We start from the raw sequence: 25457 nt of genomic DNA, 5'->3' as shown, positions 1-25457 counted from the left end.
TGAAAACAAAACAAAAAATTCTTATAGAAGTCCATGTTTTTTTAAAAAAATAATCAGGATGTCCGTTTAGCCCTATGTTGAAATTATGTAAACCAAACAGAGGTAAATTTTTTATTGCCAATCCAACTTTTTGAAATAACATTTATTTATTTTATAAGTGTGGGAACTGGGAAGTTAATAATTTAAATTCACCGATTCCAGGTGTTGCCCATATGAGCTATGTGCAATACAAAATATTTTTTTGTTATCTTTTCAGTAATTTAGGTGATAAACTCTAAAGTTAGAATAGATAGTTACAATACCAGGATCTCGATAATTTTCTACAAAAAAATTATTATACTACTTGTATTTATAAAATGAATGCCTGACTGTTAAAAACCTTCTGGGGCCGTTAGTGTCTATGCGTTGTAGCTCGTCGATGGAGTAGCATAATTTTTCGCTGAGAAGTCCCTCTTTATAGTTCCTGACATGAATTTAGGAGCTTATTATTTGGACACTTTCCCAGCACATTTTCTGGAGTTTCTGGCTCTCTCCTACATTGAGGTCTAGCATCAGGAACTCCACGAAAAGAATTATCATTGGTGCATTTTCTAGGGGAATGAGACAGCTGATCAACTGGCCAGGAATGGAGCTAACACTCCTTTCATTGGCCCGGAGCCTGTCCTGGGGATCGCCAAGGGTTCGGCTCGTGCGGCTCTTAGAGATTGGATTTGGAGGGAGCACGAGAAGAGCTGGGTGATGTGTCCTGGGGTTAAACACAGTAAGACTATATTATGCCTTGGCTGTGCAAGCAAAGTGTCAAAGAGACCCTGTGTTTGGGTAGGAATCAGATTACTCTGATCACTGGCCTATTCACAGTAGGCCTTACAATACCAGGATCTCGGGATCCCGAATACCGGAATCCCGGACGATTTTTGTCCGTAATTAAAAACCGGTATTTATGTAAAAATACCGGTATTTTTGTATTACATTGGTTGATAAAAATTGAATTTACACACAATTTATCATTTTTCAGATAAAGAATTTAATTTATTATCTTCAATTATTGCTGCTCTTACTCCTGTAAAATTAACAGTAGATGCATTATGCCGAAAAGATGCAAATCTTTTGACGGCTGACGCTTCTTTGACATTTATGTTAAATACTCTTTCCCAGCAAAAATCTACAATTGCATTAGAATTATTGGAAGCATTAAAATCTCGAATTTTACTGCGACAAACTGAATTATCACAAATACTTCAGTATCAGCAAAAAGGCTCAAAAGATGTTGTAGAAGTATTTAAACGCATATCCAAATTTACAATCATTAAAAAAATTGTAAGCTTAACAAAACGGCTCACACATGAAAATCTAGAAGATACAGAAGATATGGAAGTTGTGCAAGAAACATCCCTTCCAATATCTTTTCAAATTAGTAACGAAACAATATTAGAATCTGACAAGGTAAACGTAAACGCATTAAAGAGAAAACTACAGGCAGCAATAGACGAAACACTAAATACTTCACCCGTGCCTGCGTTTAAAAAAAATCCAAGTCTGGAACAAAAAATAAAAGATGAAATTACTTTTTTTGAAAAAACAGGAACCAAAGGAACGTATTTACAAAATGTGTATGATTTCTTAATGTCAATAGTGCCGACAAGTGTAGAATCAGAAAGAGCTTTTTCAGCGGCTGGTTATATTTGTACGAAAATTCGGTCCTCGCTTGATGATGAAACGATTGATTGTTTATGTTTTTTAAGAGCATACTTTAATAAACAAAACGCAAGTTATTTATATTGTTTCATAAATACTTTCAATTAATTATATTTTTCGCTTCTTTAATTACATAATGCCATGCGAGCCTATTATATGTAAAATATAACATAAAATTTAATATGTACTTTTTTTATTTGCACGATTTTTTTATCTATCTATTCCTACTCTCTATGTAATAAAATTAATAATATCTACTCATTTCAGAACAATATTTATTAGATTTCAGCTTATTTGTTAACAAGTCAATATAATATCTGATGTAAGTAAAAATATAACTAGTAAATTTTTTATTAATAATACCGGTTTTAATACCGGCATCCCGATATTTCAAATTTCAAATATCAAATTCCGGCATTCAGATTTTACTTCGGTATTGTAAGCCCTAATTCACAGGGCACGGTAGGTTCAGGAAGCATCTGCACAAGGTGGGGCTTATTAGCTCGGAACCGCTGTGCAGACTGTTTCAGGAAGAGGAGGAGACGGCCTCTCACCTGTTGTTCGATTGCGAGTTGCGCTATGAAATCTTTGGAACGTTGAGACCAAAGGATATTGGTAGCGCAAAAAGAACTAGTAGGGAAAGTCCTCCACCACTTTAGCAGGGGAGGTTTCGTCCACTAGATCCAGAAGTGGATGGCACAATAAGCCTCTTGTGGCTGCGGTGCCGTGGGGCGTAGGTCCCGTCCCGTTTACAATCTTATCTTAGTGCATTTATCTATTCCAGACCTATTAATGTATTGTAAAGATACTGATGGTTTTCGGCAGGTCTTTGAAACGTAGAATGTCAGCATCCTGGCATTTTTTCCTTAGTCCATTCTCGCAGAGACGATCTTCCTCCCTTTACATCATATGATGCATTTACTAAAATCAAACATTTCCATTCTTTACACGTTTAAAAAAAAAAAGTTGGCTTATATCTGAAAATAGCCTTAACTGAATTATTTGGAAACCGGATTTTCCTTCAGCTTAAGAGGTAGAGTAATCCGAACTGTGTAAAAATTTCGATACTTACCTTCTGTTTAAAAATTCCATTTGTTCATTCTATTACTGTAACTGTTGGTCCAAATAACAGTGCGCTAAAAATAGGAGTAAGTTGTTGGATCACTTGTCAAATCAATAGCTTAGGAGCACGTTATTTACTCAAGCGACAACAAGTACCGATTAAAAGCTATACATTATTCATTCAATATTGATCTAGAAATGTCTTTTAATAAACAAGCTTTGGTATTTTATGTTTTTTAAAGTGCTGAAATTTAACTTTTATTTATTTTGCTGTCTAAAAGTTGAAAATATTGTTTTATTATATTTTAATAGTCTTTATGATTATAAAAATAAGTAGCTGTCCCCTTAGCGCTGTTGTGGCTCAGTCCGCAGTGAAGTAGCAGCAGATTGATTCGGTTGATGGCATTCTCAATTGATTGAGAACTTTGTTCGCGATTTCTAAGCACAAATTTCCAATCATTTATCAATGCTTCGTTGTTGATTTCTGCTGTGAAATCCATGTTCATATTTCAAATTTTCCTTGCGTATTCAACAGAAAATATCTTCAGCCATATGCGATCTATGTTTCTCCCATAACTCTGTTGAAGATGAAGGAGAGCAAGCGGTCAATATGATTGCAAACAAGGCCCTAATTTGATTTGGATGTGACGTGTTGCACTTGTCATTAATGCATACATCCCCAGCGTCCAAAAGTAACCAACTTAATATGCTCTTCCTAAAAATACAATGTTTGAAACAGAAATTAAGGAAATTCAAGCCGCCAAACTAATGAAGATTTTGTACTTTTTTCCTATTTTCATAACTACTATACCCAAAACTAGCCGACCTAATTAGCATAATGTACGTTTGCCTTAAAAATACAATGCTATAAACTGAAAAGAGAGAAAGTCCAGCAAAACTAAGGAAGATTTTGTATTTTTCTCTCTTGACTAAATTTCTACTTCCAAAACTAGCCGATCTACCTAATGTGTATGTTATAATATACGCTCGGTATTGAAGTATAATGTTAGAAACAGAAATTATGGGAATTCCAGTGAAAGGAAGGAAGATTTTGTATTTTTCCCTTTTTTCTGAACTACTGGATCCAAAAATAGACGACCTAATGTGTATAATATACGCTCGTCATAAAAACAGGACGTTCGAAACCGAAATTAAGGAAATCCTATTTATATTATAGTTGATTATGTACTTTCTTTTTTTACTAAATCTCTACTTGCGAGACTAGCCGGCCTACTTTGAATTCATTGACCTAGTTAATGCCTGTTTCTAACATTGTATTATTTTATTATAATAACGTTTGTCCAAATTCTCAATTGCTGGAAGACATTTGACCGGGCACATTTACCAACAGCATGCGAAGGAAGAAGCATTCATCTTGATTGGGATGCACCGGTGTACAGTCTGCCTATCGTAGTTTCTTTAAATATCCCAGGTAGTCCGTCGACTCGATCTCCTTGCTTGCGTCGTTCTAATGATTTTCTACTCGCGTTCGATGTATTACACGTTGGCACTTCCGAATTCAGCAGTTTCTGCGCAAATGCGTCATTATGACATAACTTGAAGAAAGCAGTTAACGTAGTAATCGGTGGATTCAGGACTATTTGTTGCACATTGAAATCTAAGAGCATTCGAATTAACAGTGGAAACATTGAAATGCAGTCGTAAAATATTTAATGCAATGTGACCTGCATGTTTTTACCTGTCACAGGGATGAATCTATATAATAGGTACATAAAACACCCCGTATCCGAACGCAACATTATATCCAAATTTTAAAGCAATTTAAGATTTTGAAAAAAGGACTTATAGATATGAGTCTCAAATATAAGATTTTTTGAATCTTCTCCAGTTTTTACGCAATTATGATAGTGATGTCAGTTACCTACAAATAGTGACGGCTGTTTTGGCAAAACGACTGACCCTGGTGGATGAGAGTCAACAGCTTTGGGTAAGAGACGAGGTAAAACCATACTCTGTTAAAACGTCAACTTTCCATACACCCTTCTAAATCAGTTATTTACATTGAATGGTGTCTCAAGAGCAATTATTTGCTGCATTTATTAAATAGACAGTGTTCGTATGTATTTGTAAATAAAATAAGCAACAAATTTCTAATTCGATAGTTCTTTAACTAAAACGTTTTAATAACGATTATTAATTCTGTTAAATTAAATTGGATAGAAGTGTTCACACATCTGTCCCCTTTTTAACATTATTTATATTCGTTCTTTACAATAGCACCATCAAAAATAAATCCATAAAGTACCTATAATAATAAAATATGATGTGCACACCTCGTTGGTACAGCCCTTATTGGATTGGAAAGGTGCCAGATCACTGTCATCACAGCGTTCATGAATAATGTGCTGATATTTTTCTTTTACTGATAAGTAACTAGGACATAGTATGTGGCGAGGTGCACAGCTTAAACGTTTTGTAACCCACACTGTATGTAATATTTATTCATTTGTGAAGGACATAAATAAATGGTCAATGCAATCAATCTTTAAATTAAATCTTTACGCTTTCCACTTTAATCTATTACTGCTTCATGCTTTTATAAACCTGAAGTGTGTAATTTGATAAACGTTTTTTATATTACACCTGATTACTTAACAAATTAAATATAAAATATATGTAAATATTTTAATACAACTCGGCTACACTAGAGAGCAATGCTTTTAAAGTGTCTTGCTAGTTTCGTGGTTGCACACTTGTAGCGCTAGCTAGTGGATACAAGTTTATCACATTTTTGGCTTGAATTAAAAAAAAAAAATTCAAGAATCTACCATCTCATCAACATAATTTGTATTTAAGAAAATAAATTTCCTTTTCATCTGTTTTTTGTTTTTATTTTTTATTTTTTAACGAGTCCAAATCTAAAAATCATCTGTCTAGTATAAAGCTTATTTCAAGAGAGAATTATGTTTGTAAAAGTGGCTTGATGAATCAATTATTTTTCTTAAAATATTTAATTTGCTTGTTAGCCAGCATTAATTGTTCAAAAGGTATTTTTTAGTTTTTAGCGGTTAAAGATGGAATAGCTAGGTGCAATTGTATCTTCCTCCATTTGAGGAGTCCTTTAAGTTATCAAAATATAAGTTTTTCAAGTTTGGTAGTTAATTTTTAACGGAGTAGAATCAATTTTTTCAGGAAGCAAGGCAGTTTAAAAATTCTGACGCTTGAACTGACCGCAAATTGAGTATTAAACGAAATTTAATGCAATTTTTATTTAAATTTCCTATTAGTTACCATGAGGTTTGAAATCAATGAAATTGATATTAAACTCTATTAATAGTTGAAATAATACTGTTGAAACCTGCTCTGTAGAAGTGTACAAAGTATGTGACCTCGTTTCCACGTGTATCTCAGTTTATAAAGTTTTGTGACCTCCCAGGCAGTTGTTAAGATTCGACGAAACTATGTATTTAATAATATAAACTAATTTATATTTACAAATTCAAACAAACACAAATAACTAAAAATAATTTATCTATATCACGGTTCGCCTAGAACGATTTTAATTGAAAAGTTCACCAACATTAAAAAATTTTTTTTTCCTCCTTATTATTTGGGTCAAAACTAACCAAAATCCACCGAAAACCAAATCGGTTTACGTTGCGGATTTTTTTTTTTTAATTTTTTAGGTCAAAAAACGGCTTTTTTTGCATTGTTAAGCTTAATATGGAAAACAATACAGTTTTTTGCAAAACCAATGCATGCATTTTGAAGCTGAGGGAATTTCCGACAGATTGATGTATTTTATAAATGATAAAAGTGAAATTTCGACATTCAAAATCAATAAAAAAGAAATTTTTGAGCAAAATAAGGCAAAAACAAGGTGTTTCTCGCATTTCAAAGCTTACTTAACAAATAAATCATCGTTTTTTTGTGGAAGGGAATGGGACTTTTCAAAAATGAGAAAAATTCCTGCAAAATACAATATTTATACACTGGGAAAAGTGAAATTTTCCAATTCAAATTCATTTAATAAAACTTTTTGAATTAAAAGAGCCCAAATAATTTTTTATCGCATTGCAGGGCTTAGTAACAAAAAAAATTAAAGTTTTTGCTATTGGAGATATTGTGATTGACATCAGAGGTTGTAAAGAACTTACTCAATTATTTTTAAGTTTTTTTAGTCAACATTTTTTACTTTATTTGAATAAAGATAGATATTCATAGAAATTAAATTTTCACAAAAAAGACATTTATGTACATGTACATAAATATAAAAATTTAAAGTAATTATAAACTTAAAGTAATTTAAATTTTATTTTTATCAAAAATCTCAATAATTTTATCGTGAACAACGATAGTACAATACTTTGATGTCATATATTATGATATAAATTATTTTGTCAACAAAAGAAATTACAAATGATTACAATTGTAAACAACAATAGAACGAAGAAGTCTTTCACCATACTTTGGATTTTCCATGCCGTATGGTACTTGTACTTTCCTATGAGTTTAATAAAGTATTAAAAAAAAAAAAAAAAAAATTGTAATCAGTTGTCTTTTAATTCAAAAAGTTTCATTAAATGAATTTGAATTGGAAAATTTCACTTTTTCCAGTGTATAAATATTGTATTTTGCAGGAATTTTTCTCATTTTTGAAAAGTCCCTTTCCCTTCCACAAAAAAACGATGATTTATTTGTTAAGTAAGCTTTGAAATGCGAGAAACACCTTGTTTTTGCCTTATTTTGCTCAAAAATTTCTTTTTTATTGATTTTGAATGTCGAAATTTCATTTTTATCATTTATAAAATACATCAATCTGTCGGAAATTCCCTCAGCTTCAAAATGCATGCATTGGTTTTGCAAAAAACTGTATTGTTTTTCCTTATTAAGCTTAACAATGCAAAAAAAAAGCCGTTTTTTGACCTAAAAATTAAAAAAAAAAAAATCCGCAACGTAAACCGATTTGGTTTTCGGTGGATTTTGGTTAGTTTTGACCCAAATAATAAGGAGGAAAAAAAAAATTTTTAATGTTGGTGAACTTTTCAATTAAAATCGTTCTAGGCGAACCGTAATATAGATAAATTATTTTTAGTTATTTGTGTTTGTTTGAATTTGTAAATATATAATTAGTTTATATTATTAAATACATAGTTTCGTCGGATCTTAACAACTGCCTGGGAGGTCACAAAACTTTATAAACTGAGATACACGTGGAAACGAGGTCACATACTTTGTACACTTCTACAGAGCAGGTTTAAACAGTATTATTTCAACTATTAATAGAGTTTAATATCAATTTCATTGATTTCAAACCTCATGGTAACTAATAGGAAATTTAAATAAAAATTGCATTAAATTTCGTTTAATACTCAATTTGCGGTCAGTTCAAGCGTCAGAATTTTTAAACTGCCTTGCTTCCTCAAAAAATTGATTCTACTCCATTAAAAATTAACTACCGAACTTGAAAAACTTATATTTTGATAACTTAAAGTACTCCTCAAATGGAGGAAGATACAATTGCACCTAGCTATTCCATCTTTAACCGCACAGGTCACTACACTGTATGCATAATATGCATTGGTAATTTGACTATTAGCATGGTTAATTGGTATGATAATATCATTAATGATTTGATAATTAGTTGTAAGTAAAAGCAATTCACTTTTTAACTGTTTGTATACGGAGTATTATGGAGATGGTTTCCCTTTTTTCAGTACTGAAATTACTTTTCACAAGTTGAACTCAAGGAAATTAAGTAAATCATTTTGTTCAGTTATATAAAATTAACCTACTCGAAAGGTTAATAATTTATCGACTAGAAATTTAACTGTCCTGCATATTTGTTTGTTTCTTATTTAGCATTGTAATTACCCATAATGCAGCCTCTCCATCTCAACACACTCATGTTTATTAAAATTGAATTCCGAGGGCATTTAATTATGATATATTTTTTCGAGAAAGTCGGGTAATTTAGACTTAAGATCTAGCCCAAACCAAAAGTGACATCATTTCATATCTATTGTATTAGATCAGTTTCCCTCCATTCTCAAAGACTTCGTTCTAACTTTGTATCCTATCTGATAGAGGTACTTTCTTCCTCTTCTATTTGTTCGTTTTAGGTTGACGCTAAATGAGGAAAATTCTACCAATGCTTTTGCATCTTTGGCTAGCTTACCATTAATATCTTAAGTTTTCCATTCTTCGTTGCCACATTAAAGTGGTTAAAGCAAATTTGATAGGAGGGTGAATATATAAGAATAATAATCCCGGTCCAATTAACAAATGGCAGATCACATTTAATAAATTAAATTATAATTAGTATTTTAATTTTTAAGTTAACGAACAAATTCAAATCTTCTGTTTGAAATCAATTAATTAAATGAAGCAATACTTCGTACAGAAAACCTCGCAGTGAAATGAATAATTCTTGGATCTTCTACAGAAAGTGTATTTTTTTATATTGGCAACCCCAATTGCGAGAGGGATACAAATAATCCTGACACACTTCTTTAACTATTACCACCACTGCCTATTCAATATCTGATTTGATTCTCACAATATTACCTTCTTCATCTTACAACTTATCAGCTGATAAATGTGTATGTAAAAGTAGAGTAATGCCTATTTTTATTTAACAAAAACTTACAGTTTAAAATGTTAAGTATAAGGGTTGATTAAACGCCAAAAGGTACACAAATCAGCAAGCACTCAAAATTTCATTAATTCTTCATTAATATTTAAGTAATTTTACTGCATTAATATTCATTAATATTTTTTAGAATTTATTAGATGTCACAGACCCTTATGCTGGCCATTTTCGTCTACAAAATATTTGTTCAAGTAGCACTGTAGATTGACTGTAATATCTAGTTATTTATAATAATCAAACTATTAAATACAGGTTAAAAAGAAAAACGTTATAAAAAATAAAAAAAAATTATGAGGCTAAAAAATTCAAAACTTTTTTTTATAAAAAAAAAATGTAATATGTAAAATAAAGTAAATAAGATATGTATATTTTTAGGACAGCTAATTATTCCAGTATTTTACTATAAGTAAAATTAAATTAAAATAGAGAAATCAATAATTGTTGTTGAATAATCTACTTGTTATAACTGTGTGTTATTTGTGCTCTCGAATATTTCGGTAAGACGAATTCAAGACAGTAGCCTACTCTAACTTTGTCTTTTTCTACTTTAACATGCATGTACATGTGTGATTTATCATAATTATAACAAAAAAATATTATAAATGAAGTGGCCAGCATAAGGGTCTGTGACATCTAATAAATTCTAAAAAATATTAATGAATATTAATGCAGTAAAATTACTTAAATATTAATGAAGAATTAATGAAATTTTGAGTGCTTGCTGATTTGTGTACCTTTTGGCGTTTAATCAACCCTTATACTTAACATTTTAAACTGTAAGTTTTTGTTAAAGAGATTTTTGTACCTTTTGGATAGATTTTCCTTTTTGTCTATTTTACAAAGTTACATATCTGCTTTACAGATTTTTTAAATTTGGAATAAGCAATTCTATCATTATAACCTGATAAGATGGTAAGTCGGAACCGTAACTACCACTAGAGAGATCTTTTTAAAGAATGATTATCGTTAAGGTCCCCCAAACCATCCTCAGTAACAACTTTTCTTGAAAAAGCGTTTTGAATAACATAGGAAGGTATTTGTGCGTGAATAGCAAAATTAAACTGCGATTTCATTACTTCCTTTTAAGAGGAGTAAGAAAAATAAACTGCGATTGCAGAACTTCTAGGCAAAGAGGCAAAGATTTTTTAATCGAACGACAATTCATTGATTTAAATCGGTTCACTCATTGATAATTTAAACGATTGCAGTACTTCCTCTTAGTAGGTGCAAGAGCATCAGCAATGTAGAGGAGCTTTAACCACTTATTCGAGCTGAATTTTATCAAAATCGGACTAAGCGTTATAGAAATATTGGTAATAATAGTTTTAGAAAGGGCCTTATTTGGGTGGGGCAAACTCCCCTCCTTATGAGGCACGGCGTCGAGACTTTTAAAGTGCAAATCTGTACAAAATTTCGATTCGAATGACATTTCATTCATGAAAATCGGTTCACGTGTCGATAATTTGAAACGATTCCTATACTTCCCCTTAACAAGTGTAAGAGCTGATCGCCGCTTTAATGTTACGTAGGGGAGCCCTAACCCTATCATCCTACCAAATTTTATCAAAATCGGGCCAAGATTTACAGAGTAATTAGTAATAATAATTTTGGAGGGGGCCTTACATAAAGGGGGCTAACTCCTCTCCCATACGATGTACAGGGTCGAGACCCCCAAAAGGCACATCTACATAAAATTCCGAATCGAATGACACCTCATTCATGAAAATCGGTTCACGCGTTTAGGCGCTACGTTGTTTACAAAAAAGGTAACAACAAGAACAACAAGAACAAGAAGAAGAAGAACAAGAACAAGAACATTTTTTGAAAAAGCGGTTTTTGCTCATTTTCGGCAACTTTTTTCTCGAAACCTATTAGATCTGGGTGGTTGCAAAAAAATTACAGTTATGAAGGAGGGTTTGGAGTAAGATTTAAAGAAAATTTGGGAATTTTATCTTTTATAGAAAAAGAGAAAAAAATTGTCAAAGTTGGGTGTTTTTCAACGTTACGCTTTTTCGTGCAGTTTTTGATGGTCAACCCTTGTACAACTGTCCTACCGGACAGTTTTAATAGGTGGGCTTTACGTCCAACTACCAAATTAGGTGTTGTGGACGGAGGCGACTTAAGCATACTTTACAATTAAATACTCATATTAACCATTAAATAAAATCCAAGGACCAGACCGGGAATCGAACCTTGTACAACATTACTTCATAGCTTTGCGGGTTTCGCCTCTAACTGCTCGGCTTCCGTGGCGCCTTACATATTCATTTATTCATCATATTTTTTTTTATTTTTTTCTGTTAAGGCTGGGAACCAGCATGGCTGATTAATCCTTCAGCCAAAGTAGGAACAACCACCATACCGAAAGAAGTTAACGAAGTCAATGATTTTCCAAACATTACTTCAGACGTTATAAATAAATTCATTCCTGTCAATAATATTGATCAAAGAGAAAATGAACAAAACTATAATGAACAAGAAATTAACGATTTGGCTCTGCTGATAGCACAAAATTATTTTAAAATACCACTTCAATTATTCAATTTAGAGCTTTCTACACAACAATTAGTAAATCAAAAAGGTTTGTTCATAAATGTTTCTACTTATCATTTTATTTAAACTAGATGCATACCATAATAATTTCTGCTCAAATTTTTAGGTGATCAAAATAATGTGTCGATCTTACGACATTAACACTAATTTGACAGAACTCTACAGATAATTAAATAACAGTTTTAAGTTTATAGAACAACTGTCTATAATGGACCTGCATTGTTTCGCCCAGCGAGAAGGAAAGGTAATATTCCAATTGATATAATAATGAAATTGTTTAAAATATATATAAAGTTTATTAATATTATGAGTTTAAATAAAATTAGATGAAAATAATCACTACTGTAAGATATTTATACAGTTAAAAACTCCTAGGTGTGCCTTCAGCTCTAATACATCTCAAGCTGGTTGTTCGGGGGCCCTCTTACAAAAAAAAAAAAGCAAAGATCAAGATAACTGGTTTCTGCATATGTTGCGGCATTTCATTTGAAATTTTTTGGCCAACCCCAATATAATATTTTAGTAAATAAACAGCCAAGACAGAAGAACACACTAACCTTACATCTAGCAATGTAAAAAAAAAATATATATATTATAATTGTCAATAGTATAATCCTTGAAGATGTCCTAGTCCCTAAGTCAAAAGCTTGACAAAAAATAATAAATAATTGACTGAAACTGGTAATATTCTTTCTTCCTTTTGCTTTAATGAATCAGTCACCAAAAACAATGAATAATATTTTAGGTGTCACTTGTTAATCAGAGAATTTTTTTTTGTACTTTGTTTTATTTACTTCCAATTACTCTAAATGAAATTTAGTGAAAATAGATAGGATCTTCTGTTCGGCAAAGTGACCAAAATAGGAAATTAAGCATACTTTAAACAACACTCGGTACTTTGAAGTAAGTAAAAAGGAAATCCATCTGCAAACTATTTTGGTTGTATGGCTTTCGTATAGATAGAAATATTTTGGATATTATCTTAACCTTGTAAGACAGATCTGAAACAGAGATAGATCTATTACCAATTTCCCTGTTCTAAAAATAAACAGGACTACATGGTATTTATGATAGAACTGAAGAGAAGTTACAGGAATGAGCTACCGAAGAGGAACATGATTATTAACAACGTTCAAACGAAATGTCGATGCTATTAAAGATAGTGAAAATAATTTATTTTAAAATAAAACGATCCTCCACAAATTCTCGTGTTGTTGGGTTCACAATATGTGAATAAAAAAACAATCAACAACAAACAAAGAAAACCTTTTTGACCATAAAATTAAATAGTGAGAGCAAAAAAATAATTACAAGATGCATTAAAACTTGAAAAAATATATATTTAATTGCTAATTTACTAATAAATATCTGTAGGCGATAAACGGGAGAATGAGAACAATTACCTGAGTCGCATCTTTATTTAACTTATCCCGTTTTAGTGATGTACCTGTTTGATTTTTGGTAAGCTTTAATTCCAAAACTTGGTTACAACGGTTTAACTTCCTGTAACGGTAATAAAATTCTTTTTCTTGCTGCCATAAAAACAATTCTCTTTAAATTCGTCGTTAAGTTGTCTCTTATTGCAGCACAATCATTTATAGTCAAATTTTAATCCATATTCTGCATTTTGAAGATGGATAGGAGAAACCGAGAGAATTGTAGCTCAATATCAATAATAAGCTTGCAATATTTGATTAATCTTTAAAATTGGAAGATAAAACTTGTAAAAGGGTTCCACTAAGCGACCACAACGACCAAAACATACCTTCAGACGTTCCTCTTGGCGACCGCGGTCATTGTGGTCGTGGCGAAAACGTCACTAATGACGTCACTATTTTCGCTCACGCGAAGCCCACAACGCCCCATCTATAGAGCTGGGTCGAAGTGGGCGTTCAGAAATATGGCGCAATTTTTAAAACAAAATATGGCGACCGAAAAAATTATCTCATGTAAATGAAAGTATTATCTCATGCCAAATAATAGAATGTGTTTCTCGAAAGTCTACAAAAAATAAATAAATAAATAATTACTTATCCCTTTAGATACTAAATCACTGAATAACACAAAATCATTTACCTGAAATAACTTTTAAATTCTTCATCTGAATAAAGATCAATCACACTGATAGCTAATAATACGTGGCCTAAGTTTTCGCTTTTCATCATTGCGATTTTGTAAAATTGCATTCCACTCTTCATCGGAACTAGATGAAGAACTTTCTAAAGCATTATTACGTTGCAATAATAAATATCCTACTGTTGCCACAAAAGACATTTTAATTTTATGTAAACGTAAATTTTATAAATACTCCACTAAAATGTAATATAAAAAATTGAATTATATATATTCTTTTAATATAAGTCAACTTTACCAATAATTAATAAAGTTTATTATAACTGCTTATAAACGGGGTTAAAATTAAAAAATAACCTCTCCCAGCTTCTAACTTATTTTCGAAGCCGCCATATGTAATGTTTACATGAACGGTTAAAACGCCCACAGTCCGTTCCACTTGGGTTTTCGATCGCAACGCTCGCGAGCAAGTGGAACGGGCAAAATCACGGTCGTGAGCGTGGTCGTTGTGGTCGTTTAGTGGAACGTTTATTAATTAAAATGTACACATACCCTTCTTGATAGTTGACTATAAATGTCTGGCTACAACAAATTGTCATTATTTTATACATAGACATAAACCAACAGAATGTGTAACGCAATTAATTTCGAAATTTAATATTAAACATGTAGGTAATTAGTTACAAACAGTTTGAATGACCTTCACAGTATTTGTTGGCTCTTCAGATTTAAACTCCTGACCTTTATCGTTTTTTTCTTTTCTATATTGATATATCTAATGGATTAAATAAACATCTTTTTAAGAAGTGAAAAAAATATATATGTATTTGAAATACAATTAGGTCATGAACAAATAATTGTATTTAAATAAAACTCTTTATTGATTTTGATTCCAGTAATTAATTTTTGACAAACATGCAGGTGACATACATTTATACACTTATATAAGCCATTCAGTATAAGAGTATAATTATGTTTGCTAATGTTGGCCTTGATGATTCAAGCATTGATGCTAAGGTCGAGTGGTGTACATTATTACTAAGCTCCTACAATACTTTAATAAAAAAAAGGAATTGTAAACATGCTGTTTTTTTCAATTTTGCTGATACCTCAAGTTATAGATAAAAAGTGTTTACACATATGCTCTATCCATGTACTGTTAATTAGAATCTGGACGGGTGTAGTGTAGTAGTCACGAACGAGGTTTGTAAATAGGAGATTCCCAGTTCAAATCCCAATACTTTTTATTTGCTAGAAAAAATAGAATAAAATTGTAGTGATATATGTACCTACGTCCCCATTGACGACACTCAATCGGTAGTTGGACATTAAGCCACTCCTGAAAAAATAGGCGATCACTATACTTTTACTCTTTTAATTTTAATGAGAATCAAAAATGGAAATAAATTTCCAAATTTAAAAAAAAATATATATATCAGCCGACCAAAAGTGCCATTTTAATGAATAGATTGCCCAGTATTTTGCGACTTTTTTTAGAAAAAAGACTCCTCTATTTTTATTGAAACTCCGCTTGGTGATTACAAACATATAAATACGCAACTTTTATTTGAATCAATGTCCGCGGAAAATTCTATTAAGGGTTAGAAAGGAGATGATGGATAGCTTCTTGTATCATTTTTGTGAATAATATTCAGTAATATTATTATTTTTACTTGTATATTACTAGAAAAAGGTTAAATGTTTTTTTTAAAGAACGACTGTGAAGAAAATTCTTTAACCGTCTTACATAACGGGTAGATTACTTTTGAAATCTAAAAGTATTTGTTTCAGAGCAGTTCCTGAGAAGGATATTGTGAATTTAAGAGTAATGTAAGGTTTTACTGTTAGACTGTTTAATGTAAGGTTAAACTGTCTATTTGATGGTAATAAATTGTTACTCTAAGATTCAAAATGTGAAAAAAAAATCTGTAAGTTACAATTTAGAGAACAGAGTAAAAGAAAGTCGAGTTTGTGTTCACGCCATATTTTAAATATTTGCCCATGCATTATAAATGAAAACTCACAAAAAATAAATACTCAATAAAACAATAAAATTAACATCTTATCACATCAATTAAGATATAAAAGATTTTTAAGTCAATAAATTGTACACAGTGCTGTTTGGCATCGATACTTACTTATGTTTGTTTGTTTTTGTTTTTGTTTTTTTGAGAACCAAGACGATACCTGTTTGGTAGAAATTGGCGGCTTCGTTTGAGTAGAGAAGTCCATTAAATAACACTGAGGTGTCGAGTTCAATAATTTAGGTACTCGTGATAATTAAATATTAGGTTTCAGTAATAAGGCTTTTTAGATTTTCCCCTTCAAAGAGCCTTTTTCAACAAAGTGGCCGCTGATAATTTAGTAAGTCTTTTTGTAAAGAAACTGTTCAGAAGCCATTAATGCATTAAGAAGTTAACCATGTCATTAAAGTATCTTCAGATTATCTTTTTATAATATAAATCACTAGTGTTTATGTTTTTGTAATGTTAAAATAATTTTTAGGATCTATCATTTAGTTTCTTCTATTATTCAAAATGGTAACTGTAAAAGAGTAAACATTTTCTCCGCTAAACTTCTTCTGATAATATCTTAGTATATAAAACAAGAAATGTTTCAGAAGCCACAATTGTTGCCCAATAAGTTTTACATTGCTGTCGTAATCTGACCATTTTTCTTTTCATTATCTTCTTCTGTAGGAGTATTCCATGATTGTAGGTCTGTACTACCAAATATTAAATATATGATATTTCCAACGTATCCTACACAAGCCGTTATGAAGAACACCTTTCTCCACTGTTCAACCGATTTCTGCAATAAAACGTGTTTTATTACTTTATTGGGGAGAAAAAAATTAATCAATAAATAGTAAAATACATCACAACTTTCTCAATGACCGCATGTATATAGAGTACAAAAACTGTAATCCTTAAAATTCTAATCAATAAACTGTTTTCTAACTAGAAGTAGTTACTAAATTTTACTATTTTCTTAATGTAACTAATTATTCGATAGTTTGGAGCGATAAAAGAGAACAAAATGGAACACAAAAAAAGAGACTTATCAGATAATGTTTTATTTCTCTTTCATCGCACGGTTTGATCATAAGAAATCTACATTCTACTAGCACAGTGGTTTTTAACCTTTTCAAAGACGCGGAACACAATTATGTATATATTTTTCTCGCGGAACACTAACATTAAAAAATTTGAAATTCGGTATTTAGCAAGAACTTAAAATTAATGAATAATAAAAAATCGAATATAATTTTCAAAAAAGATATAGGTGTATTAATTAAAATTAAAAAGGATAAATTATTACATAGTTTTAAAAAATACATTCTGAAAATGAAATTAATCAAATAATGAATATAAAAGTACGTTGCTACACATAACAAATGCTGTAAAAGACGATGACTTAAAAAGATAGGCCAGCTTTGGTAGTAGGAAATTCAAATTTAAAAAAAAAGGAACGATTTTTTGTTTTCGTATCTTTCCTAAGTTTCTGAATTTCAATACATTTAAAATTGAAATTTCGCGGAACACTTGGACCATATTCGCGGAACACCGGTTAAGAACCACTGTAACTAGCATGTCAGCAAGTTTAAATTTGTTGGTGAGTTATGTGGACAGATCAGCTAACAATACAGTAGGTTCGTTTGTTTTTTTAAGGAGCTGATGTCACCAAGCGTTATTATTTCTCAGAGAATATTGACACCACTTTTTTTAACGGATCTCCGATGGCTACGTAAACTGAGGGTGGTCATCATTTACATTATATAAAAGTCCTACATCCGTAGTTAATACCTAATACATTTAAAAAAAAAATTATTAATTTTTTTTCTTTACTTACCGAATCTTCAACAATAAAACCCACAGACAGAGGAGCTAATATCATGGTTATATTCTCTAAACCATTTGCTATACCAACTAGTACACCAGCAAAATTCGGTGCTAAATCTAGATGATTCATTATAAATCCGCTAAAAATGAACGCACCACATGTAATACATAGGGTAAGCATAATCATTACAGCTGTGGTACTTTCGCCGATGTAACCAAGAGATATTAGAGCTGTACCACTTCCACTTAAATCTGAAATTTAAAGAGAATTATTTTTAGTGAATTATTTACTAATATAATATTAAAATACTCATAAAATTTAAAGGTATACAAAAAAAACATACACATTGTAGTCCACAATTTTCTTCCAACTTTTACACTTATAATCATTTTCTTTTGTAGATAATCCGCTAACCAACAAACAGGGAATGTGCACAGCCATAATGAATAAAATGGAATCGAAGATAAAATTCCATTCTGAAAATATTTAATAAAATTATTTTAATATCTACAGGATTGTGTTCTCTTTTTTTTTCAAAGGCTGACAAGACTAAAAATGGCAGCCAGTATGCATTGACCAACGAGGAAGAAAGTACATTGTACTAATTCCTATTTTACCAACTATGATCTTCACCTAGAAACCTTCCAGGTCTATATCTATGCCCATAACTACTCTTCAAAATCAACCCGCATCTACCTTTAAAAATCAACGATTAAACTGTTCAATTATATATTTTATATTTATTTTTATTTTAAGTAAGGTACGTCAATTTCTAAGGTCTTTACATGCAGTTAAGGGCTGTAACTGAGCTCAAGCTTATTTCGTACAATAACTACGTGATACTAAGACAGAAAGGCTGATATATCTTAAAATATCTTGAGGGAAAAGCGAATATACAAAATTAAGTTCAAAGGCGCTCAGAGCATTCACTGACATTGCACCTCAATACTATCCCTTCATATCTAAAAGAAGGCAGATAGACTTAAATCTTTAGCGTTTACATCTTGAATCCAGAGCACTTGCCCTGAGCCACGGTCAATTTGTTCTTTTTTCATTAATCGATTCAATGAAATTAATTCAATGATCTAGCGAGACTGCTCATGAGATGAACGGACTTATTATGTACCAATACTCTGTACTGCCTTTTATCTCTGACTCTATTCTACAATAGAAATGGCACGCGAATTGTAAACATTATACCGCAGTAAGAGCTTCAGTAGAGTGGAGGAAGCCTGTAACCGTTTTTAACTAGTAAATCTCGAACTTAAGTTAACAATCGAACCCAATCCAATTCATGAATTGCGATTTTGAATTAATATATAAAAAAAAAAAATGAATAAACATAAATAATACGTACTTACAATTCCCACGTTATATTTCAATACAGAATTTATGAAAGATGGTGTTTCAGTCATTACAATGGATAATCCCCAGCCAGCACTTAAATGAGTGACTATCAGGGCCCAAAATGGTACAGAAGAAAATATTTTTTTCCATGGAGTCTTGTAAAACTGAAAAATTAAAAATTCATTTAAATTAAAGTAATCAGTAAAGTAACGGAACTCTTACTGCATTTCCAAAGCTACAAATTATCTTTCACTTGAAGATTCTCTATTATTTGACTTAGAGTACTTGGAATAATAAATTTTGAAGTCAAGTAGCAGTTTTTAAAAGAAGAATTTATTGTTACTTCTTCGGATAAACTCGGAGTAAATTAATTATTTACTGAAAAATGTGTTAATAATCTAATTTCACCAGAAAATTAGTACAGTCCCCAAAAATTAGATAAACATTAATTGACACAACATTAAATGGTGGACTTCGGCTGACAGTAGCATAACTTTATGATAAACGGAATCCCTTATTAGCTTTTTATGCGATTTTTAATATACCTTCACTTTAAGGCTGATTTATGGTAGAAATATTTTTGTTCAGCTTACAATCCGCTACAATTGACTCAGCACACAATCAAGCAATAACAATGGAATTGTGAGATTTACACCAAACAGCAAGCTCAACTTTGGCTTTAAAAATTCAAGTAGTAAATGATAATGCAAAATTATATTTTTAAATAATCACAGTATAAAACTGTACTTAAATTACTAAAAATAAATAATAAATACATTGCTGGACAGACTTTAGTGAGATTCAGAGCATTTCCAAGTGAACTGGGAGGAAAATAGGAATTTAAATATATATGGACGTTCAGTGTTTTCCTCTATTACCTTCCCCAAAGTTAAAAGTGCAATTTATTTAGTTTAACCCAATTTTCGGATGGCCTTGCTTTAAAGATAATCATGACTGCCCAGCTTTTGAGAGAGAAAACCTGAAAAAGAATATCTTTTAGGAAATTCAACCGTCAGGTCATTATTACAATTACCTCAGATACAGAACGTTTGTTTTTATTTAACATTCAATCCTATATTATATCATTTAGGTGAATAGGGCTGTAAAGAAAACTAAAATGGTGCCTTTAGAGAAATACACCCCCACAAAGGCTATTTGATTTATTTTTACTCGTTTCATTGTTAACTCTTTTTTGGAGGCTCTCATGATTCCGAAACCCGCCAGGACCGTAAGCGCTGCATCACTATTCACTTTACATTCCTGAGTTTCTTCAAAAAGTGTATTATCATTTCAAAAATTCTGTAATTATTTTATATTCTTCGATTCGGATATTTTAAAAACATCTACCTTTTCTTCGTTATATTTTAAAGATTTTTCAATTTCTTCTTTTTCCTTTGATGAAATAGAAGAGTGCGTGCCAGGACTATCCGCTCCAAGCCAAGCCCACAGTAAAGTCCAGATCAGACCTAAGACTGCTGATGTATAAAATATTGATGGCCAGCCGCCAGAACTTTGAGCCAGAAGACCACATAATGGTAATGCACTTGCTGCACCTAAAGTTGCACCTGACAAGCGTGTAAAAAATATTTAGCTAAATCCTACTTAGTTTTATCATTTTTTTTTGTTTTTTTAAAGAAGGTTTTGCACCTACCATTCAAAGAAAAACCAACAAAACGGTTTCTTTCATGAATTGGAGCCCACTTGGATGCTAGTTTATAAGTCATTGGTAACCCAAATCCCTAAAACATTGGTTGATTTCCATTATAGTAGAGAACTTAAGTCTTCACTGTATGTGGTGAGATTTGAGATAAGACTTTACAGGCATTTACAAAAAAAAAAGAAATATTGTAAATAATTTAGCGAAGCAGTAACAGCCTGGACTGCAATTACTGTTAAAAACAAAGAATTATCCATAAAACTGATTAAGTAAACAAACAAATGATAGAAATGAAAATAAATCACCTGACATAAACCTTGTACAGTCCTAACGGCACAGACTAATTTCCAGCCTCCAAAAAATGCGGCTGTTGGGGTTAAAGCAGCCATTAAAGCTGACAATACATTTGTAATTATTAATAATAATTTTGGGCTGAAATATTGTCCTAATTGCCCAGCAGGTGCTTGTATAACTAAATAACCCCAAAAAAATGAACTCAATACAGCACTTTTCTCTTTTTCAGTCCATTCAAATTCCTGCAAAGAAAAACACATTTATACAAAACACAAATGATACAAATATAGGTATATTTTTCAAGAACAAGGAAAGTTTTAGGTTTTATTTATTTTCACATTAACTTTCTGTTATCTAGGTATTAATTGTTTAATGTGAAAAAAAGAGGCAATGAACTTTTTAAATTATGTAAGCGAATGTTTCTAAAGCGATAGTTTGTTTTTAATTGATCGGTACAAATGTACGCTATGTTTTATGTTGACAATAGACAATGATCATGATTAGCCAATTTCAGATTCCAGAAAAGTTGTTGCAAAAGCATGTGGATTAATAATTTGAACCAATAGTATAGAAGTAGAATAGTATGATTCGTGCTGAGAATCTCCCATTTACAAATCTGCGCTTCAAATAACAACACCGTCAATAAACTTGTGACCACAGTTTTAGCAAATCATTAAAGTTTTAGATTAATTATAAAATTATCTTCTTAAACCTTGACTCCTAGATTGTATAAAATTTGTTCGGTATACAACGTATGTCTGTAATAAAGATGCATGAGAAAAGATCAACCACCTACATATAATAATAATAATAATAATAATAATAATAATAATAATAATAATAATAATAATAATAATAATAATAATAATAATAATAATAATAATAATAATAATAATAATTTATTGTTCCATATAAAGATACAAGATCTCATTGGAGAGAGTTCACTGTTTACAGCAAATACAAAAACAAAACATTTTTACTGTTTAAAATAAAAAGAAATCTACAAAAATAAAAATAAAATTACATCTCAAAAATTGGTACAGAACTTTAAATTTACTTATTCAGAATTACTTAAAACCCTTGAATTCTCCACTTTTTTTTATATTTATTTTTATACATTTTTTTTTTAAATATTTTATTCTTCCCTGCAAAACGCTCTTAACTTGCATACATCACGGACATATTTAAAAATGGTTTTTAATTCGGGTTCAGATGTCATACTAAGCATTCTAAGTACATCCTCATTTTGAGGCTCATTATGGATATTAAGTTCATTATAAAGGTGTTTCCTTAAAGGGGCATAAATTGGACATCTAATAAATATATGATAAATATCTTCCATTTCTAATAGGTTGCAGATTGAACACACTTCCTCAGTTTTAATTATATGCATTACATTTTTTATGACAATTTTCAGTATTAATTTATTACCAGTTCTCAACTGTGCCAGTACTTTAGTAATATGGTGTGGAATTTTAAGCGATAAATAAGATTGTGGATTTTCATAATTACAATTAATGTTTAAACACTTATAGATTGGACAGAAACTACTCTTAGCCAAACTTGCTTTATCTAATTCGAGTAAATAATCTTTGTATTTCTTTAAAATTTCTGCTAACTTTTTTTTTTAAATATTCAAAATTGAAATTAACTGAATCTAAATTATATCCACAATTTTGCAATAAATTCTTTAGTTGCGTCCACCAATTAAACTTTACACATTTTATAACCACCTACATATATGCCCTAGACCAGGAGTCGGCAACCCGCGGCTCTTTTATCCAAATTTTGTGGCTCTTCAGCCTGTCCAAAATAAATTGTATATTTTAATTTTATTGAAATAAATAAAAAATTCATTTATTAAAGTAAAGATATTTTTTTAAAAAGAATTTTAAATGTGATAGGTTTGAAATTGAATAGAATTATATTAAAATACAGTATGTAATGTATAGGATATTTTCATTCAAACACAGGTTTAGTTATTATTCATTTGTTTATTTACTTTGCAATATGTGAAAATAAATATATAAAACATTTAATTGTTATTGAATATAATAAAAAAATAAATTATGAATACAAATGTTCTACAGACACTATCATCCTTGCGGCTCTTGGTAAGATTTATTAAAATTATTTAAGAAGAAATGGCTCTCTACTTAAAATAAGTTGCCAACCCCTGCCCTAGGACCTTTACCCCAGACCATACAGCAGCCTCTCAACAGGGATAGCTCCAGTAGTTCTAGTTCCCAAGAAGAACGGCGAAACGCTATTATATGGTAACTTCGGGAAATTGAATATTGTTACTGTCTAGGTAAATAGCTGTTACCTCGAATTGAAGAAATATCCTTGTTACTAAGGGGACAAAATACAAGACAAAAATCTTTCAACTACTAAGAGCAATTTTCGCTTAGGCACCACGATAGCCGAGAGGTTAGAGATTCAATTCCCAGCCTAACTCTTTCGCAATAATGCAAACTTTAACTTACACTCAAAGCTGGCCATAGTAATTGTCGAATTACATCAAAAAAAAAAAAAATAAGGTGTACTTAAGTTCAACTTACTTCAAAATTTGGGTTAGAACTATTTTTATCCGTCATAGAGACAATAGCGACTGATAAGTTTATCCTAGTAATAAATAATGTAAAATAATATAAAAATAATATCCCAATTTGAATGTGTCTCTGGTAAACCTGTAAAATGGAAAAAAATAATCAGACAAAAATAATAAAAACTAAAGATTACCTGCAAATTAAAATTTTTAACTTCTTCAGATCAATTAAAATGAAAAAAAGTTTCTAAAATCAGAATTTTCCCCAAATATTATTCAAGTTAGAATCAAATGTATTCCTACATATTTTTAAATATACTAGTGTTTTGAAGGTGAGCTTAAAAATTTCTGGAAAAACAACTTAACTCATATAATTAAGAATAATTTTTGTTTACTTCGAATACTATCTACAGTACACCATGTGAGGCTCGTTTAGGAGCATAAGGACTCCCTGAGAAATAATTGAAAAAAAGAATTATGCATTTTCATACTTATTACAGATCAAAATTAAATTTTTAAGGAAAACTTATTTAAAAAAATATTGCAATACAAGTAAAAGTACAAAAAAAGTAACTTAAAAGTTTTCAGGTTTATTTGTACAATTATTCCATAAATAGGAACAAAGAAGGAACAGATCAATGATCTTTGCAATCAAAACACTAATTAGTCATTGTGAACAATTTGTACTAAGAGAGAAAATTTGCTTCATTATTACTTAATTATTGATTTATAAATCCAGCACTCACACTTTCCAAAATAATATTCTCATAGTGAAAATGAACTGTAAATAGCCGACTCTATAACTCAATTTTAAAGAAAAGTCACAGTTATTCAGCTACATTTTTCCTGGAACCAACTTCCAATACAAAATCTATTTGTTAGTTTTGGGTAAAACAAGTAAATACCTGGTGAACATTTTAACGTTCTTGGCTTAAAGATTTATCCTTGGATGTAATTTCATTTCCTTTGTTTGCACAATATATTTCATGTTATTTTGTTCTCTTAAATTGGCCAAATAATATCTGGTTTTTATATTGAGAATTGGCTAGTTTAAGCAAATAACCGTTCATTAAACAAAATTAGTAATAATTACTTGTAATTACATTTGAATCCTCCTTCAATTTCCTGCAAGGACACGGTTTCTCCCAGTTCTTGCTTTGATTCGCTTACTTCCATTTTTATCTATTTACGTTCCTTAAAACAAAAAAAAATATGAATAAATAGAGAGTAATAGATATATTTTTAAGAATATTTTGTTTTTGAGAAAATTGTAGCGCGCGGGGTTTTCCCAACCGATTAAAGAAGAATTTGCTCTAAAATTTAAAACACCTCTAAAAATCTATACTATATACAAATTCGTATGCAATCAGAAATTGCATAATAAATAGAATTCGTTTGTTCTACCGGTAAACATGAACTGCACAATTTGACTTTGTAACAGTTTCTACTTTTAAATATGTGCACGTGTATTTTTTAAATGAACAGAAAAATGAATAACATGATTAACCTAGAGATTAGAACGGAACTTATGCGAATTCCGTAAAATTATTTAATTTTTTATTCTTTTCAAACAATTATTTTTTTTTAAAAATATACATTTTATTAAAGGAATTTTCAAGAGACATTTTTAATTAGCTTATTTTATTCATCTTTCATTGGCTCTCGAAGTCTTCTAAGTGCAAAGCCAGCTTACAGATAATGTTCTTTCTTTACAACACTAACCTTTAAAAAAGAGTGAACAACAGCGGCTCCTAAAGTGAGCAAATCTAAGG

At 30.6% G+C, this 25457-nt stretch overlaps 2 protein-coding genes across 8 annotated transcripts in view; one reads left to right on the top strand and one right to left on the bottom strand.

Annotated features, from left to right (window-relative positions):
• Positions 1–5606: 5606 nt before the first annotated feature.
• LOC141454534 (uncharacterized) lies at positions 5607–18557 on the top strand. 3 transcript variants are annotated; one of them, XM_074128873.1, is made up of 4 exons: positions 5607–5765; positions 11676–11951; positions 12030–12167; positions 18241–18557. In XM_074128873.1, the coding sequence occupies exons 1-3, from the start codon at positions 5702–5704 to the stop codon at positions 12062–12064; spliced, it is 375 nt and encodes a 124-aa protein (XP_073984974.1). In that variant the 5' UTR covers positions 5607–5701; the 3' UTR covers positions 12065–12167; positions 18241–18557. The 3 variants fall into 3 exon arrangements, with proteins under 3 accessions (XP_073984974.1, XP_073984975.1, XP_073984973.1); XM_074128874.1 differs by lacking the exon at positions 18241–18557 and adding an exon at positions 12285–13045; XM_074128872.1 differs by lacking the exon at positions 18241–18557 and adding an exon at positions 12299–13033.
• Positions 14854–25457, bottom strand: part of LOC141454530 (putative inorganic phosphate cotransporter) — a 44075-nt gene continuing 33471 nt past the window's right edge. For all 5 annotated transcript variants that reach the window (XM_074128859.1, XM_074128861.1, XM_074128862.1 and 2 more), the window contains 9 exons: positions 24789–24879; positions 23699–23827; positions 21149–21379; positions 20838–20925; positions 20534–20751; positions 19201–19350; positions 18183–18315; positions 17849–18090; positions 14854–16807 (listed from right to left, as the gene is read on the bottom strand). In XM_074128859.1, coding sequence (XP_073984960.1) covers positions 16643–16807; positions 17849–18090; positions 18183–18315; positions 19201–19350; positions 20534–20751; positions 20838–20925; positions 21149–21379; positions 23699–23734 — 1263 coding nt within the window. In that variant the 5' untranslated portion in view covers positions 23735–23827; positions 24789–24879 and the 3' untranslated portion in view covers positions 14854–16642. The remainder of the gene's footprint in view (positions 16808–17848; positions 18091–18182; positions 18316–19200; positions 19351–20533; positions 20752–20837; positions 20926–21148; positions 21380–23698; positions 23828–24788; positions 24880–25457) is intronic.

Source organism: Rhodnius prolixus, unplaced genomic scaffold (assembly GCF_049639745.1).
Source record: "Rhodnius prolixus isolate KJV_2025 unplaced genomic scaffold, Rpr scaffold_9, whole genome shotgun sequence".
Classification (NCBI taxonomy): domain Eukaryota; kingdom Metazoa; phylum Arthropoda; class Insecta; order Hemiptera; family Reduviidae; genus Rhodnius; species Rhodnius prolixus.
The sequence above is the reverse complement of the archived record's forward strand: the minus strand, read 5'-3'. Positions and strand labels throughout refer to the sequence as shown.